Source organism: Anolis sagrei, chromosome 10 (assembly GCF_037176765.1).
Source record: "Anolis sagrei isolate rAnoSag1 chromosome 10, rAnoSag1.mat, whole genome shotgun sequence".
Taxonomy (NCBI): Eukaryota; Metazoa; Chordata; class Lepidosauria; order Squamata; family Dactyloidae; genus Anolis; species Anolis sagrei.
The window spans coordinates 36,587,617-36,607,327 of NC_090030.1; the positions used below are offsets into that span (position 1 = coordinate 36,587,617).

General features: G+C 44.3%; 1 protein-coding gene across 1 annotated transcript in view; it reads left to right on the forward strand.

Moving 5' to 3' along the window:
- Positions 1–19,494, forward strand: part of IDS (iduronate 2-sulfatase) — a 20,392-nt gene extending 898 nt beyond the window's left edge. The window contains exons 2-9 of the mRNA XM_060756467.2: positions 1,162–1,298; positions 4,557–4,734; positions 5,978–6,066; positions 10,531–10,731; positions 13,005–13,175; positions 13,571–13,697; positions 15,700–15,873; positions 18,808–19,494. Of these exons, the coding sequence (XP_060612450.2) occupies positions 1,162–1,298; positions 4,557–4,734; positions 5,978–6,066; positions 10,531–10,731; positions 13,005–13,175; positions 13,571–13,697; positions 15,700–15,873; positions 18,808–19,283 (1,553 nt within the window). The 3' untranslated portion in view covers positions 19,284–19,494. The remainder of the gene's footprint in view (positions 1–1,161; positions 1,299–4,556; positions 4,735–5,977; positions 6,067–10,530; positions 10,732–13,004; positions 13,176–13,570; positions 13,698–15,699; positions 15,874–18,807) is intronic.
- Positions 19,495–19,711: the final 217 nt, after the last annotated feature.

The following is a 19,711-nucleotide window of genomic DNA, read 5'->3' on the forward strand; positions in this document are numbered from 1 at the left end:
TGCCTGGAGCAATCTTTTGTTGAGAGGTGATTAGATGTCCTTGTTTGTTTCCTCTCTGTTGTTGTGCTGTTGCAATTTTAGAGTTTTTAAAATACTGGTAGCCAGATTTTGTCCATTTTCGTGGTTTCTTCCTTTCCGTTGATGTTGCCCACATGCTTGACTTCTCTGTGGTTCCTCATCTAATCACCTCTCAACAAAAGATTGCTCCAGGCACTGCCAGGCCATCAAATGCTAATCAAGGTGGTCAGTTGAAACGTTCACACCTAGCTCCAGCAGACAAGAGTCCTTTGTTCCACCCTGATCTTTCCACAGATATATAAACCTATTTTCCTAGTTCCAACAGAATTCACTACGTCTGAGGATGCTTGCCATAGATGCAGGCGAAACGTCAGGAGAGAATGCCTCTAGAACATGGCCATATAGCCCGAAAAAAACCTACAACAACCCAATCGGGGACATCTAATCACCTCTCAACAAAAGACTATCACAGGCACTGCCAGGCCATCCAATGCTAATCAAGGTGGTGTCGAAACATTCCTACCTAGGTCCAACAGACAAGAGTCCTTTGTCCCACCCTGGTCATTCCACAGATATATAAACCCACTTTCCTCGTTCCAAGAGGCCTCACAACCTCTGAGGATGCTTGCCATAGATGCAGGCGAAACGTCAGGAGAGAATGCCTCTAGAACATGGCCATATAGCCTGGAAAAACCTTCAACAACTCAGTCACACCTAGCTCCAACAGACAAGAGTTCTTTGTCCCACCCTGGTCACTCCACAGATATATAAACCCTTTTTCCTAGTTCCAACAGACCTCACTCCCTCTGAGGATGCTTGCCATAGATGCAGGCGAAACGTCAGGAGAAAATGCCTCCAGAACATGGCAATGCAGCCCGAAAAACCCTACAACACCCCATCCCGGCCTCAGTGTACGGTTTGCCTGCTGCCCTTCCTTTCCGCAGTGCTTTTCTAGCCGTGCCTGGGGTGGCTTAAGCAAGTCGGGTGGTGTTAATCCTTCCCAGTGGTCGTACTCCGCACGGGCCGTTGATCCGCCGGCAGCGGCGGCTTCTCTAATAGGGTTAAGAGGAGTTAAAATTAGCGCTCTTGGTTCCCCAACTGACGCTGACTCACCGCCCTCTCCTTCCTCCCTTGTCTCTGGAGGTGGCATGAACGTCCTCCTCGTCATCGCCGACGACCTGCGCCCCGCCTTGGGGTCCTACGGGGACAAACTGGTGAGATCCCCCAACATTGACCAGCTGGCCTCCCGGAGCGTAGTCTTCCAAAACGCCTTCGCCCAAGTAAGTGTGCAGTTGCGTGCTCTTCACCACATTTACAGTGTTGTGTGTGCGCATGGGGGGTTGGACCAGGGGCGGCGCAACCCTTACGCAAAGTAAGCAGTCGCGGTATAGTTGATTTCGCCAGGGGTGCTCTTGAGGCACTCTTGGGGGAAAATAGACCTTGACATAGGCAAGTTGTAGTTACGGGGATGTATAGTTCGCCTACAATCAAAGAGCATTCTGAACTCCACCAAGGATGGAATTGAACCAAACTTGCCACACAGTTCTCCCATCAACAGAAAATACTGGAAGGGTTTGGTTGGCATTGACCATGAGTTTGGGAGTTGTAATTCACCTACATCCAGAGAGCACTGTGGACTCAAACAAGTTGGGAGTTGTAGTTACTGGGATATATAGTTCGCCTACAATCAAAGAGCATTCTGAACTCCACCAATGATGGAATTGAACCAAACTTGCCACACAGTTCTCCCATCAACAGAAAATACTGGAAGGGTTTGGTTGGCATTGACCGTGAGTTTGGGAGTTGTAGTTCACCTACAACCAGAGAGCACTGTGGACTCAAACAAGTTGCGAGTTGTAGTTACTGGGATGTATAGTTCACCGACAATCAAAGAGCATTCAGAACTCCACCAATGATGGAATTGGACCAAACTAGGCACACACAACTCCCATGACCAACAGAAAATACTGGAACGGTTTGGTTGGCATTGACCTTGAGTTTGGGAGTTGTAGTTCACCTACATCCAGAGAGCACTGTGGACTCAAACAAGTTGCGAGTTGTAGTTACTGGGATGTATAGTTCACCTACAATCAAAGAGCATTCAGAGCTCCACCAAGGATGGAATTGGACCAAACTTGCCACACAGAACTCCCATGACCAACAGAAAATACTGGAAGGGTTTGGTTGGCATTGACCTTGAGTTTGGGAGTTGTAGTTCACCTACATCCAGAGAGCACTGTGGACTCAAACAAGTTGCGAGTTGTAGTTACTGGGATGTATAGTTCACCAACAATCAAAGAGCATTCTGAACTCCACCAAGGATGGAATTGAACCAAATATGGCACACACAACTCCCTCGACGAACAGAAAATATATATCAGTAATTGGTTGAGGGGGGGGGGCAAAATACTGTTTGCTTACCATTGAAAGTTACCTCTGGGTTGGACCTTCTGTGGACAGATGCCAGAGTCCCTGGATGCTCAAGCCCCCTTAGATACATACAATGGTGCAGCTCAAGGGTGCCGCTCACATCACAATTTGCTTTTTGTGCAACCCATGACCAAAATAGACCAACATACACTTACATAAACTCACAACTAATAATAATAATAATAATAATAATAATAATAATAATAATAATACCAGTCAAGGGGGTCCCAGTGGTAATTAGCACACTGGGTGCAGTGCCTCGAGACCTTGGCCTGCACTCAAACACAATCGGCGCTGACAAGATTACCACCTGCCAGCTGCAAAAGGCCACCTTACTGGAAAACAAGTGGAAAAGCTGACACGATATGAGGGTTTAAAGATCAAACTGCAAGCCAGTCAAGGTGGTCCCAGTGGTGATCGGCACACTGTGTCAGGAGTCAATTTCTGACGGCATGAAGACATCGCAATTTCCCTCCGTGACATCCTGACTGAATCATCCTGGCTGCCTTTTCTCTGTAATATTTTGAAGCCAGCAGAGAGCACTGGAAACCTTGTATTGGAACTTGTGAAGCAACAAGCTCTAATGAGGAAACTGAGAAGAGGAGGGAGATGGGCAGGAAAGGTGTATAAAAGGAAGTGGTGGTGGGAAAAAGTCAGTAGTGTCTTCCTTTGCTGCAGAGATACAAGCAATATATTCATTTCCAAGCAAAACCGGCTTGTGAGTGATCATTTAATATTGCTATATAAAACCTACAGTCTTACACACCGGGTGCAGTGCCTCAAGACCTTGGCCTGCACTTAAAAACAATCAGTGCTGACAAGATTACCATCTACTAGCTGCAGAAGGCCACCTTACGGGGATCTGCACGCATTATTTGCCGATACATCACACAGTCCTAGACACTTGGGAAGTGTCCGACGTGTGATCCAATACAACAGCCAGCAGAGTGTCTGCTGTGGACTCATCTTGTTGTGTTTCTAATAGTAATAATAATAATAATAATATTAATAATAATAATAATAATAATAATGGTTGTGATTGGCATACTGGGTGCAGTGCCTAGAGACCTTGGCCTGCACTTAAAAACAATCAGCACTGACAAGATTACCATCTACCAGCTGCAGAAGGCCACCTTACTGGGATCTGCATGCATTATTTGCCGATACATCACACAGTCCTAGACACTTAGGAAGTGTCCGACGTGCGATCCAATACAACAGCCAGCAGAGTGACCTTGTCTGCTGTGGACTCATCTTGTTGTGTTTCTTTTTGTGAGAAGACCGAGGCAAAGAAGGCATTAAGTAGTTCTGCCTTTTCCCTATCACCCCCTGTCAGTGTTGCCCCATCTTCTCCTCGAAGAGGCCCTGTCGCCTCCTTGTTTTTCCTTTTTCTACTGACATAAGAAAAGAAGCCCTTTTTATTGTTTTTAATGTCCCTGGCAAGCCTGAGCTCGTTTTGTGCTTTAGCCTTACAGACTTTTTCCCTACCGGTGTTGGCTATTTGAATTCTTTTTTGGTGATTTCTCCCTTTTTCCACTTCTTGTGCATGTCTCTTTTGTGTTTTAGCACAGTTAGAAGTTCTTTGGACATCCATTCTGGCTTCTTTGCACTTGTTTTTATATCTTTTGTGGACATTGCTTTGAATTACTGCATTTTACTGATCTTTTACATTTTGAAATTTTCCTATTTTTTTACAAGCATTTCTTTCTACTGGCTTTTTTTACTCAGCTTCAATAAAAAGGATTGGTTTTTCACTCAACGTGTGGTGTGTTTTAAAGTCAGAGAGTATCGTTTCTCTTCTGGAGTGCAACAAACAGGAAAATACAATAAAGCAAACACAAAATAAAATGGTAGAGGGATTAATTTTAATATCGTTTGGATTGTGCGCTTACATGTTGTAAGCCGCCTTGCAGAGAAAGGCGGGGTACAACTATGTTAAATAAATAAATAAATGAAATTACTTATCTGGAGATGGTGTGGATTGGCGGTACGATGCCTAGCCTGTGTTGCGCCATTGAGTGCATGCTTTGCATGGAGGGCTCGACCCGCCAGAGCTGTGCTGCCCATTGACTCTCTCTGCCTTCCTCCTGCCCTCCCCTGCCTTCCAGCAAGCGGTCTGTGCCCCGAGCAGGGTGTCTTTCCTGACCGGGCGAAGGCCGGACACCACCAGGCTTTACGACTTCAATTCCTACTGGAGGGCGCATGCGGGAAACTACTCCACGTTACCGCAGTACTTCCAGGAGAACGGCTACATCACCATGTCAGTCGGGAAAGTGTTTCACCCAGGTAAGTGTTGAAACTGTTGGACGTCTTGGATCTGACGCATTCTCGTGGATCCCCCGATAAATAAGATTTATTGTTGAGTATACATTAAAAACATTACCATGTATTGTTGAAGGCTTTCATGAATCATTGGGTTGTTGTAGGTTTTTCGGGCTGTATGGACATGTTCTAGAAGCATTCTCTCCTGACATTTCGCCTACATCTGTGGCAGGCATGCTTGATGTGATTTCGTTCATTGGTTCTTTTGTTTTTAAGGTACTCATTACGCACAGTGTTGTGGCTGAGATGTTCTGTGATGATGAGGATGATGGGATTCAGATTCCTGGCTCTTTTTCTGTGCTTCAGATCTCTGAGCCTGCGGCTCCCACAGACAGTGCAGAGTCAGACAGTGCAGAGTCAACATCAACACAGCGGTTCTCAGGAGAAAAGAATGTTAACGAAGGAGATAGCGAACAGGTGGGGAGGCATTGGCCTCCTTCCCATGCTGATACCGAAAATACTGAAAGCCTTGATAGTGACCTGCTGATACCCAAACAGGGGATGGGCTGGAGATGTCTCTGCCTTGGTCCTTTCACTATTGGCTGCTACTTCCCGGCGGATGTCAGGTGGTGCAATACCGACTAAGCAGTGTAATTTCTCCAGTGGTGTCGGGCGCAGACACCCCGTGATAATGCAAGCTCGTCTTGATTTGCGGGTCAGGCGGAGTTCTTGCCTGGCTGGCAGACGAGAAACCAGCTCGGTGAAAGGTCATCGCAATGATTTCATGTAATGTTTTCCTGTTAGAAACGCATTTAGGCTTCTTTCAAACCAAGGGAAAGCGTCAGTTCAACGTAGTTTATTAGCCTGCAAGCTTCATGGAATAACCTTAGCCTGGAAAGCAGCACGTTTGGGATTTCTTGCATTGTGATTCATGGGGCAATTGTTTCATTCCTTGTACCTGGGACTACGGTTTGAACTTGGCCAATAGGATTGTGTCTCCTGTTTTTACCTGAAGATCTTTGGAACTATATTCTGCATTTAACCTTAATCTTTGGAACTTTACAATACTTACCTTATTTTGACTTGGATTTTTTTCCTCAACAAACTATAAAACGACAGCTCTTGTGTGGTGATGTTTGGAAGCAAGGTGAAGCATTATATTTCGCTTACTCTGAGCTGCAACACACAGAGCATTTATATATATATAGATTGTATTATATCATAAGTGGTAGTCTATATAATATACGTTGCCTCTTCTTTTGTCTAGGGATTTCCTCGAACCATACCGATGACTATCCATACAGTTGGACCATTCCGGCTTTCCATCCTTCCTCTGAGAAATATGAAAACACGAAGGTGAACGAACGGGTATTCTAGTTGGGTGTGGATAGGTCTCCCCAACTCTCACATTAATCATAAATGTTTATTTGTATCCCGCTTTTCTCCCACGGAGCAACCGAAAGCGGCATCCAACATGTTATTTTATTTATTTATTTGTCGTGTCAGAGCAGCCAGTCAATTATATTACATTTCTAACAGAACAAAGCAAACAAACAGAAAAATACAAAACTTGTGAGTTTGGTAGTTGGTTAAATGTCCTTTGACCAGTATCTGGCCACTTGGAGTGCCTCTGGTGTTGCCTCAAGAAGGTCCTCCGTTGTGCATCATGTGGCAGGGCTCAGGGTGCATTGCAGCAGGTGGTCAGCGGTTTGCTCTTCTCCACACTCGCATGTTAAAGATTGGCTCTGCATCCCATGGTGCCAGAGCGCAGTCTGTTCCTCGCCTTCCAAGTTGCCCCGTCTTCTGTGTGCCCAGGGGGGAGTCTCTCATTTGGTATCAGCCATTGGTTGAGGTTCTGGGTTTGGGCCTGCCACTTTTGGACTCTCGCTTGCTGGGGTGTTCCAGCGAGTGTCTCTGTAGATCTTAGAAAACTATGTCTGGATTTAAGTCGTTGGCGTGCTGGCTGATACCCAAACAGGGGATGAGCTGGAGATGTCTCTGCCTTGGTCCTTTCACTATTGGCTGCTACTTCCTGGCGGATGTCAGGTGGTGCAATACCGGCTAAGCAGTGTAATTTCTCCCGTGGTGTAGGGCGCAGATACCCTGTGATAATGCGGCATGTCTCATTAAGAGCCACATCCACTGTTTTAGCGTGGTGAGATGTGTTCCACACTGGGCATGCATACTCAGCAGCAGAGTAGCACAGCGCAAGGGCAGATGTCTTCACTGTGTCTGGTTGTGATCCCCAGGTTGTGCCAGTCAGCTTTCGTATGATATTGTTTCTAGCGTCCACTTTTTGCTTGATGTTCAGGCAGTGCTTCTTGTAGGTCAGAGCACGGTCCAGAGTATTTGGATGCGCTGCAATGCTCCCGTGGGATTCCTTCCCAGGTAATAATCCTCAGAGCTCGGGATGCTTGTCTGTTCTTGAGATGAAAGGCACATGTCTGTGTTTTAGATGGATGAGGGATCAGCTGGTTTTCCCTGTAATAGGCAGTAAGAGCACCTAGAGCTTCGGAGAGCTTCTGTTCTACCGTCTCAAAGCTCCCTGCTTGGGCGGTGATGGCACGATCATCAGCATAGATGAAGCTCTCTGTCCCTTCTGGCAGTGGCTGGTCATTTGTGTAGATGTTGAACATGGATGGAGCGAGCACGCTCCCCTGAGGCAGGCCATTCTTCTGTTTCCGCCATCTGCTTCTCTGGCCCTGGGACTCAACAAAGAAGCTCCTGTTTTGTAGAAGGTTTCCTATGAGGCGGGTGAGGTGGTCGTCCTTTGTGATACTATACATTTTTCTCAGGAGGAGGCGGTGGTTCACAGTATCATAATCCGCTGACAGGTCTATGAAGACAGCTCCTGTGATCTGCTGCCTTTCAAAGCCATCTTCTATGTGCTGAGTCAGGTTCAGCTCTTGCGATGTGCAGCTTCTGCCTTTCCTGAAGGAATCAGACATGGGTCTATATTTTCCATAATTCTATGCAAAATAAGTCTCTTCAGAACTTTGTAGAGGTGGCACAGCAGGGAGATTGGTCTGTTAGAATGCAGTAAAATACAATACAATACAAAATCAGCAACAATCAAGGACCTAAATATGAAACATAATAAGCAATCAGTTAAACATAAACATAAACAAGCATTTGCTACCCCTCTATTCTGCTGCTACCCCTCTATTCTGCTTTGGTTAGACCACATCTGGAATACTGTGTCCAATTCTGGGCACCACAATTCAAGAGAGTTATTGACAAGCTGGAATGTGTCCAGAGGAGGGCGACTAAAATGATCAAGGGTCTGGAGAACAAGCCCTATGAGGAGCGGCTTAAAGAGCTGGGCATGTTTAGCCTGAAGAAGAGAAGGCTGAGAGGAGATATGATAGCCATGTATAAATATGTGAGAGGAAGCCACAGGGAGGAGGAGGGAGCAAGCTTGTTTTCTGCTTCCTTGGAGACTAGGAACAATGGCTTCAAACTACAAGAGAGGAGATTCCATCTGAACATTAGGAAGAACTTCCTGACTGTGAGAGCCGTTCAGCAGTGGAACTCTCTGCCCCGGAGTGTGGTGGAGGCTCCTTCTTTGGAAGCTTTTAATCAGAGGCTGGATGGCCATCTGTCAGGGGCGATTTGAATGCAATATTCCTGCTTCTTGGCAGGATGGGGTTGGACTGGATGGCCCATGAGGTCTCTTCCAATTCTTTGATTCTATGATTCTATGATTCTATGATTTAAAACCAGTATACATTATTGTGGCTGTTTGTCAAATCGTCTTGCTGTTTTGGATTTTGAATCCCGACATCATATACTATGTAATCCCATATCATATACTAATAATATGTTGTATATATTAGTGTATAATCATGTCATGCAATATAATAATCATATATATGATACTACTAATAAGATTGCAGTATAATACCATATACTAATATATAATATTATGCTGTGCTAACAATATAATATATATACAAATAATAATATTGTAATGTAATACAATATAATCGATATAAATAAAAATGTAATGTTCGTTTGTGGGATTAACGTAACTCAAAAACCACTGGACAAATTGACACCAAATTTGGACTCAAGGCACCTAACAACCCAATGTATGTCCTTCACTCAAAAAAAATTTGATTTCGTCATTTGGAAGTTGTAGTTGCTGGGATTTATAGTTCCCCTACAATCAAACAGAATTCTGAACTCAACCAATGATGGAATTGAATCAAACTCAGCGCACAGGACTCCCATGACCAACAGAAAATACTGAAAGGGTTTGGTGGGCATTCACCTTGAGTTTGGAAGTTGTAGTTCACCTACATCCAGAGATCACTGTGAACACAAACAATGATGGATCTGGATCAAACTCTACACGAATACTCACTATGCCCCAATGTGAACAATGGTGGAGTTTGGGGAAAATAGACCTTGACATTTGGGAGTTGTAGTTGCTGGGATTTATAGTTCACCTACAATCAAAGAGCATTCTGAACTCCACCAACGATGGAATTGAACCAAACTTAGCACACAGAACTCCCATGACCAACAGAAAACACTAGAAGGATTTGGTGGGCATTGACCTTGGGTTTTGGGAGTTGTAGTTCACCTACATCTAGAGAGCACTGTGGACTCAAAACAATGATGGATCTGGACCAAATTTGGCACGAATACGCCATGTGCCCAAATATGAACACAGATGGAGTTTGACATTTGGGAGTTGCAGATTTATAGTTCATTTATAGTTACTGGGGGTCTTGACTTCCCAGGTTGCCTTAAGGCCATCCAGTCCAACTCCCTTCACCAGGACAAGAAAACATAATCAAAGCCCTCCTGACAAAGGGCCATCCAGCCATTCACACATATATGTATATGACAGATGCAGTATCCTAGATTGGAAACAGACCCATAAAGAAAGACAATGATATGTTGTATGTTCCAGAGTAGGCAAACCAGACACTCTCCACATCAACACCGACAAAGAAACAGCAAGAAATACTGTTTACCCACAAGCAGAAAGATATGACATATATTAGAAACCAATACTTTCTCATTACTTTATTTTCCAGATCACCAGACTGGGCCACAGCAACACCTGGCAGGGGACCGCTAGTACAATATAATAATATAATATACATATAATGCTACTAATTGTCAGGATTATTTAGTTATGTATGTGTTTTTCAGTGTGCTTCTATGTATTTCAAGATGGATTCTATTGTGAAACTCTATTGTGAGGCTGTGAAACTGTAACCTTGACAGAAATGAGATAACGTGTCCTCTGGCTGGGAAGAAGAGGGAGGAGCTGGTCTCAGCCAGAAGATAGATAAGCAGATGTTCCGAGACTGTTATTTTTGCTAGGAGTTCCTGTCTGTAGCTTGCTGTGAATAGACATGTATAGATGTACTTAGTAAAACTTAGTTTTCTGTTGTAACTGAAAAGCCTGCAGAGTCCTAATTTTGAACACAGTGTCTGCTGATATAACAATCCTTCCGCTGGCAAGCGTCAATACTCTGACACTAATGAGATTGCAGTGTAATACCATATAATAATATATAATACTAATATTATGCTATTATATATATATATATAAAAATATTGATTGTAATGTGATGTTTTTGATTGTGAGCCGCTTTGAGCCTCTGTAGGAAGAGATAGATAGATAAGTGAAGTGGGGTATCAATGAATACATAGGACCGAAGAGGAGAAATCTGAAGAAAGGGGAGAGGACAAAGCCAAACCTTGTTCCAATAGTTTTGTAGGATCTTCTTTCCCTGCGTTCCATGGACGGAAGCGCCTCGCCTCGCCCTGCCCACCTCTCCTTTTCCTTTTCCTCGCCAGGTTTGCAAAGGGGCAGATGGGAGCCTCCACGCCAACCTCCTTTGCCCCGTGGACGTGTCGGAGATGCCCGAGGAGACCTTGCCGGACATCCAGAGCACCGAAGAAGCCCTCCGCCTCTTGGACATCGTGAAAGAGCACGGCCGGAAATTCTTCCTCGCTGTCGGATACCACAAACCTCACATCCCATTCAGATATCCCAAGGTGGGTGGAAACGCTTCGCTTCGGGGTGCCCTCGTTGCTCCCGTGGGAAATATTTTATGATCCCTTAGAGCTCTTCCTTCTGGGAACAAGGGATTAAAACATTCGTACCACTTCATCACGCTTACTAAATCCCACTGAGTGCTACACTTAAAATCCAGGAAGCTACTCTTCTCATCACATTAGGTTGGGTTCAAGTGTAGGGTACAGCATTCTTGGCGTATTTTAGTGGTGCGGTTAGCATTCTTTTCAAACGTTTCATGACGTCGTGGGGAAGTGGATTTTTGGTGTTGTTGTTATTATTAATAATAATAATAATAATAATGATCTGGATGTTCGGCCACATATACATATTCACATACATACATATATACACACAAATATGCAAATAGACAAGCACACACATATACACAATATGCATGTAGACGTATAAACACACAAATGCACAAATACACATACACACACACATATATATACATATACACACACATACATATACTTACACTCAGATATACATATACACATGCACACACATATACATATCCGCATACATACATATATACACACAAATATGCATATAGACAAGTACACACATATACACAATATGCATGTAGGCGTGTAAACACACAAATGCACAAATACACACACACATATATACACATATACATACATACATATACTTACACTCAGATATACATATACACATACATGCATGCACACATACATATATACATATACACATATCCACATACAAACATATATACACACAAATATGCATATAGACAAGCACACACATATACACAATATGCATGTAGACGTATAAATACACAAATGCACAAATACACACACACACATATATACACACACTTATATACACCCACATATATATATATACGCAAACACATATATACACAAATATATGGGGTTAAACAATTTTTTGCATATAACACGGCTCCTTTTTTCTTTTCATTGCATGACGCGTAGAATTCTTTCCCCAGCCTTTCCTGTACCAAATGTTTCACGTGCTTGTTGGCAATATGTGTTTCCTGGAGTGCTATAAGATCGAGGTTCTTTTGTTTCAAGTAGTTAAAGATTCTTTTTCTTTTATTTGGTGAGTTTATGCCGTTGATGTTGTTAGAGTAGATTTTAATGTCTTTACTAGGCCTGGGTAACAACGGAAAAATTTGTTTCTAAAATCGATTTGTATTTGGGGGGTTTTTTTGTTTCGATATTTAAAATAATTACAAAATTTTCCTTTTAAAAAGTTCGATATTTACGAAATTTCGTAAATGGTAAAAAATTAACGAATCGATTTCCGAAACAATAACGAATCGATTCGTTAATGGCGGACGCGACCGCGAAATACGCTAAAAAACCTCCAAAACCTTCTGAAGCTTCCCTCTCCCTCTGTTGTTGACTGTTGGTGTGATATTATAATTTTTTTTCACTAATTAAACCATAAAACTGGCCCAGACATGCGGAAATAATAATGAAACGACCTCAAAACAATAACGAAACGAATACAATATCGAAATACGAAGCATTTACAAAACGTTTTTGAAAATTTGTTTTTTTAATAATTGCTCCAGAATGGTTTGTTATCGTTTTGTAATTGAAAAAATTAACGAATTATTAACGAATTACGAATTAACGAAACGAAACCGCCCAGGCCTAGTCTTTACTCATGAGGGTTTTCTGGTATCTCCCATTGTAGAACTTCTTGAGGTAGCACCAATTGATAGTTTTCTGGGGAGAATTCTCTTAGTCTTTTAAGTTCTCTTTCCTCTTGTCCATTCCGTAGTTTACTATATTTTTTGTCCTCTTCTTCGTCATCATCTGATTCATTTTCTTCCTAAAAGAAAACGTAATAAATCTGTATATTATAATCATCATAAAATAGTCATTATGAACGAAGTCACACAGCAAACCTTAGCTAGACGTAGAAAGTACTCCTTCTTAACAGAAGAACTGATCAAAAATAAAATAAAATTTAGATGGGAAAAAACTGAGGGCATCACAGTTACCCTAAATAATAAGAGATACTGGTTAAATTCTAAAGAAAAGGCAAGAACTTTCTATATGGACCACATAAAAGCAAAAATGCAAGAATCAGCACAAAGGAAGTTCTATAGCAATAGAAAAGGGGAGCAATCCAAAGAACAGCAAATAGAGCCAGAGGAAGACAGTGCGGCCGTTATGTTGACCTTGGTTTACTCCAAGCCTGGTCCTGGAGGTGTCCATCCTGAGCCTGGGCCCCCTCTCTTTCTCTCCCCAAGGAATTCCTCAAGCTGTACCCCTTGGAAAACGTCACGCTGGCCCCGGATCCGGACATTCCCAAAGAGCTCCCTTCTGTGGCATACAACCCCTGGACGGACATCAGGCACCGGGAAGACGTGGCAGCCCTCAACATCAGCTTCCCTTACGGGCCGATCCCAGAAGACTTCCAGGTAGGAAGCCCCGGGACCCTCGGAGGTGGGAGGAAGGCCTTCTGCACGAATTCGTACAGCTACTTGGGTAATAAAAATGTATAATATCACAAAGGGCTACCACCTCACCCGCCTCATAGGAAATCTGCTACAAAACAGGAGCTTTTTTGTTGGGTTCCAGGGCCAGAGAAGCAGATGGTGGAAACAGAATAATGACCCTGCCTCAGGGGAGTGTGCTTGTCCCAGGGTATTTGGGGGGGGGGGGGGGGGACAGTATGGAAATGGTATCCACTCTTGATGTGCTTTGGGAGGTAGCTCTTGCAAGCATACCTTCCACCTGAAAACACCAAGATTGTTTGACTAGACTTCTCAGCCATTGCAACCTGCTGATTTTGCTTGTGATGCCTATTCCATAGCGGCGGATTCGCCAGAGTTACTTTGCCTCCGTCTCTTACTTGGACATGTTGGTTGGGAAGCTTCTGAACGGCTTGGATGATGAAGGCCTCTCTCATAATACCATTGTGGTGTTCACGGCTGACCACGGTAAGTCCTTGGTGCCCCTGCCCTCCCCGCCAGGCGCTTCCTGCAAGGTGTCCTCCTCTTAATAATAATAATAATAATAATAATAATAATAATCTATATAAATAAAAATGTAATGTTCGTTTGTGGGATTAACAGAACTCAAAAACCACTGGATGAATTGACACCAAATTTGGACACTAGACAACCGACAACCCAATCTATGTCCTTCACTCAAAAAAATTGATTTTGTCATTTGGGAGTTGTAGTTGCTGGGATTTATAGTTCACCTACAATCAAAGACCATTCTGAACCCCACCAACAATGGAATTGAACCAAACTTGGCACACAGTTCTCCCATGACCAACAGAAAATACTGGAAGGGTTTGGTTGGCATTGACCTTGAGTTTGGGAGTTGTAGTTCACCTACATCCAGAGAGCACAGTGGACTCAAACAATGATGGATCTGGGCCAAACTCTACACTAATACTCAATATGCCCAGATGTGAACACTGGTGGAGTTTGGGGAAAATAGAATCTTGACATTTGGGAGTTGTACTTACTGGGATTTATAGTTCACCTACAACCAAAGAGTATTTGGAACCCCACCAACGATGGAATTGAACCAAACTTGGCACATAGACCTCCCATGACCAACAGAAAATACTGGAAAGGGTTGGTGGGCAGTGTCCTTTGGTTTGAGAGTTGTAGTTCACCTACATCCAGAGAGCACTGTGGACTCAAACAATGATGGATCTGGGCCAAACTCTACACAAATACTCAATATGCCCAAATGTGAACACTGGTGGAGTTTGGGGAAAATAGAATCTTGACATTTGGGAGTTGTAGTTGTTGGGATTTATAGTTCACCTACAATCACAGAGCATTCTGTATCCCACCAATGATAGAATTGGGCCAAACCTCCCACACAGAACCCCCATGTGGGCCACAGCAACGCGTGACAGGGGACAGCTTTAATAATAATAATAATAATAATAATAATAATAATAATAACCTTTATTTATATTTCGCTCTCTCTCCTCAAAGGGACTCAGGGTGGATTCCAAAGATAAAAGGCAAACATTCAGTGCCCGATTACAACAACAATACATCCATACAGAAATCCCACCTGCATTCTGTGGGTGTCTCTATAGCAGTGTTACTCAACCTGGGGGTCGGGACCCCTGTGGGGGTCGCGAGGGGGTGTCAGAGGGGTCGCCAAAGACCATCAGAAAACATAGTATTTTCTGTTGGTCATGGAGGTTCTGTATGGGAAGTTTGGTCCAATTCTATCGTTGGTGAGGTTCAGAATGCCATTTCATTGTGGATAAACTATAAATCCCAGCAACTACAACTCCCAAATGCTGAGGTCTATTTTCCTCAAAACTCCACCAGTGTTCACATTTGGGGATATTGAGTATTTGTGCCAAGTTTACTCCAGATCCATCATTGTTTGAATCCACAGTTCTCTCTGGATGTAGGTGAACTACAACTCCAAAAATTCAAGGTCAATGTCCACCAGATCTTCCCAGTATTCCCTCTTAGTCATGGGAGTTCTGTGTGCCAAGTTTGGTTCAATTCCATCGTTGGTGAACTTCAGAATACTCTTTGATTGTAGGTGAACTATAAATCCCAGCAATTACAACTCCCAAATGACAGAATCAATTCCCCCAACCCCACCAGTATTTAAATTTGGGTGTATCGGATATTTGGGCCAGATTTGGCCCAGTGAATGAAAATCCATCCTGCATATCAGATATTTACATGACGATTCATATTCATAGGATAATGATAGTTGTGAAGTAGCAAAATAATGTTATGGTTGTGGGTCAACACAACATGAGGAACTGTACTAAGGGGTCGCAGCATTAGGAAGGTTGGGAACTACTGCTCTATAGAATTAATGCCGAGTGCGGCACAGGGCTGAGGACCCCTGGGAGATGTAGTCTGGGGAGGCCCCATCCCTTTTTTGGAGAGAAGGACAAAGGCTCGGCCTGTTCCTTCAGCAGCTCTTGTTCTGGCCTAGGTTGGTCCTTGGGTGAACATGGCGAATGGGCCAAGTACAGCAATTACGACGTCGCGACCCGCGTCCCGCTGATGTTCTACGTGCCCGGAGTGACCGCGCCCACCCCGCGCCCGGGAGAAGACGTCTTCCCTTTCATCGACCCTTTCACTCCGGTTTCCCGGCCAGCGCACCAAGGTGAGAGATGGCCATATTGACAAAGACGTCAACGTCATGGCCGAAACCCTTCCGTTGCCAGTTGGGCAGGATTGAATCAGAATCTAAGGATAGGCTGTCCCCCAAGTTGCAAACACGATGGCTTCTGTGGGTGTGTTCTTAAGTTGAATTTGTATGTAAGTTGGAACAGTGTAACTCCAGCCAAGTATGAGGGTTGAATGAAAAGTAATGCCTCCACCTTGGTAACTCCTCAACAGATGGCAGTACTGGTATGCGGCAGGTACTGACTTGTTCAGTAGACTCTCCTCTACAGTTCCATTTTAGCGGGAAGTCTTAGCATTGAACGGTTGTGTTGTTAAAGTGCAAAATATGGAACCCTGTGCAGACGGTCGGTCAATGCGACTTAAGCAACGTGCAGTCATTGAATTCTTGACAGCAGAAGGTGTCACCCCAAAAGTAATGAAAAGTAATGCCTCCATCTTGGTAACTCTTCAACAGATGGCAGTACTGGTATGCGGCAGGTACTGGCTTGTTCAGTAGACTCTGGTCTACAGTTCCATTTGGGCAGGAAGCCTTAGCATTGGACGGTTGTCTTGTTAAAGTGCGAAGTATGGAAACCTGCGCAGACGGTCAGTCAGTGCAACTTAAGCAACGTATGCAGCAGGTACTGGCTTGTTCAGTAGACTCTCCTCTACAGTTCCATTTGGGCAGGAAGCCTTAGCATTGAACTGTTGTGTTGTTAAAGTGCAAAGTATGGAACCCTGCGCAGACGGTCGGTCAGTGCAATTTAAGCAATGTATGCAGCAGGTACTGGCTTGTTCAGTAGACTCTCCTCTGCAGTTCCATTTGGGCAGGAAGCCTTAGGATTGAACGGTTGTCTTGTTAAAGTGCAAAGTATGGAAGCCTGTACAGACGGTCGGTCAATGCGACTTAAGCAACGTGCAGTCATTGAATTCTTGACAGCAGAAGGTGTCATCTCATCATCTTTCAACTTACTTGCCCAACGATGCACAGGACTCAGATCAACACAGTCACCATAACCAGCTTGCATTCTCTGAGGAATCTCCTTTGGGGTGACACCTTCTGCTGTCAATTATGCTGAGGAAAATGGAAGGAAAAAGGAAGAGGGTCCATGAAGTGACTGGCTTGACCTTGAAGGAGCTGGGGGTGGTGACGGCCAACAGGGAGCTCTGGTGTGGGATGGTCCAGGAGGTCACCAAGAGTCAGAAGCGACTGAACGAATGAACAACAACAAACAATATATTATATTATTAGCATAGTACAATATCAGTATTATATATTACTATATTGTACTATACCATTACATTGTAATATTGTTAGTAATATTACTATATTATATTGTAATATTGTATTATTATTAGTAGTATTATATCGTATTACATTATAATATTATAAATATTATATGTATATACAATATATTATATTATTAGAAAAGCAAAGGAGACAAGATGGAACTGTCCTCAACTGTCACCCCCTCTCTGGCCAGAGCAGCAGTTTGTGTCGGGAGGGGGGGTTCCCACTGATGATATAGGCAGGAGACAAGATGGAACTTCCTTCCTTCCTTCCTTCCTTCCTTCCTTCCTTCCTTCCTTCCTTCCTTCCTTCCTAGGGGAAGAGTTCTCTCTCTCTTTGTGGTCTCAGCCCTGTTCTTAACTAGGAGTTGTTTGTAAGTGGGGTGTTTGTAACTCAGGGAGGGCCTGTATCCTGTTGTCCTTGTGTCCCCCTCCAGGGCAGCCGGCCGCAACGGTGGAAGGACCTTTCCCCACGACAATAACAACCTTCCAAAAGTGGATTTCCCTCCCTCCCTCCCTCCTTCCCTCCTTCCCTCCTTCCCTTCCCGGATGACTTCTCACTACTCCAGTTCTTCTTCAGGTGTCTTTTTAAGGGTGACGATGTGGGGGGGGGGGGGGGGGAGAGATATTTTCTTTGAAATCCTTTTCTGTCTTGTATTGATGTAATTGGCTTGGGATTTCTTGTGAGCTTTAACCTTGAGGCTTTTATATTACAGGCTTGAGACACTCTTGTAGTAAACTAAGTAACAAAGTTTATTTATAGCTTCTGGCTCCAACGCTTATGGTTACATTTGTGTGTTCTGTTACAGTCTTGAGTCTTACATTCAATATCATTCACTTAGTTAACTTTTCCTATCAAACTTCAACTGTTCCACTTCAACAAATATGTTACTTTTTCATATGCTCTTGACAGAACTCTATTCCGCCTTAAACCACACTGGCACTTCTTTATTTTCCTTAGAAAATAAGCTCCATTTTCATAACTGCTTTTCTCTCACAGAAGTTCCTAACTGTCCTTCACAAACAGGAATCCCTAACTGAACTTTTCTGACTCTCTAACTGCCTATTTTTAAACTTAACTCCGCCCCTTTGGAATGTTCAGCTCTCTACCTCCCAACTGCCATTCTGGCTCAGTGGCCCTTTCAAATCCTGGCCTACACTCATCTGCATACGACCAATCGGCTGCATGTATGCAAATTAATCTTGCCTCTACTATTGCTGCCCTATTTCTGCCAATTCTGCCACATTGCAACATAGAGCTATACATCAAAAATTTAACATAGATCAACAAATTCGCTACACCTTCCCTTCCCCTTCCCCTTAACTAGGAGTTGTTTGTAAGTGGGGTGTTTGTAACTCGGGGAGGGCCTGTATCCTGTTGTCCTTGTGTCCCCCTCCAGGGCAGCCAACCGCAACGGTGGAAGGACCTTTCCCCATGACAATAACAACCTTCCAAAAGTGGATTCCCCTCCCTCATTCCTTCCCTTCCTTCCAAAGGGAAGAGTTCTCTCTCTGTGTGTGGTCTCAGCCCTGTTCTTAACTAGGAGTTGTTTGTAAGTGGGGTGTTTGTAACTCGGGGAGGGCCTGTATCCTGTTCTCCTTCCGCCCAGTGATGCGCCCCCCCCCTTGTGTCTCCCTCCAGGGCAGCCGGACGCAACGGTGGAGCTGGTGTCGCTCTTTGCCACGCTGGCGGAGCTTGCAGGGCTGCCGGCGCCTCCCCCGTGCCCGCAGCCCTCCTTCGGGGAGTCCCTGTGCGTCGAGGGGCAGAGCGTGGCTCGGTACTTCCCGCCGGGCCGAGCGGGAGGAGAGGACGCGGCCGCCGACCCTCCGATCGCCCTCAGCCAGTACCCGCGCCCCGGAGACACCCCCGGCTGGAACTCGGACCTGCCGGCACTGCAGGACATCCGCGTGATGGGCTACTCCATCCGTACCGCGGATTACAGGTGCACGGTGTGGTTTGGCTTCGACCCCAACAACTTCACGGTGCACCTGAGGGACGTCCACGGCGGGGAGCTCTACTTCACCGAGAGCGACCCCAACCAAGATCACAACATGTTCAACAACCACACACACCGTGGTCCCCTGATCCAAAAGCTTTGCAAGATCTTGGAGCGTTGAACCGGGAACCGGTTTCCTCCCTGCGCGGGATTTAGAGCTACGTTAGTTCTACCAATACAGAGCTTTGTGTCATACACAAGGAGGGCTCCTCAACCAGAGTTCACTTTCTGCTGCTACAGATTGTAAAATATTGAGGCGTTACTGATTTTTCTACAAAACGTGAATTCAGTATTCATTAGTCTTTATCTATATCAATAAAAATGTAATGTTAGTTCATGCGACCATCAGAACTTAATAACCACTGGGGGAATTGACACCAAATTTGGACACAAGACACCTAACAGTCCAATTTATGTCCTCCACTAAAAAAAATTGATTTTGTCATTTGGGAGTTGTGGCTGCTGGGATTTATAGTTCACCTGCAATCAAAGAGCATTCTGAACTCCACCAATGATGGAACTGGGCCAAACTTAGCACACAGGGCTCCC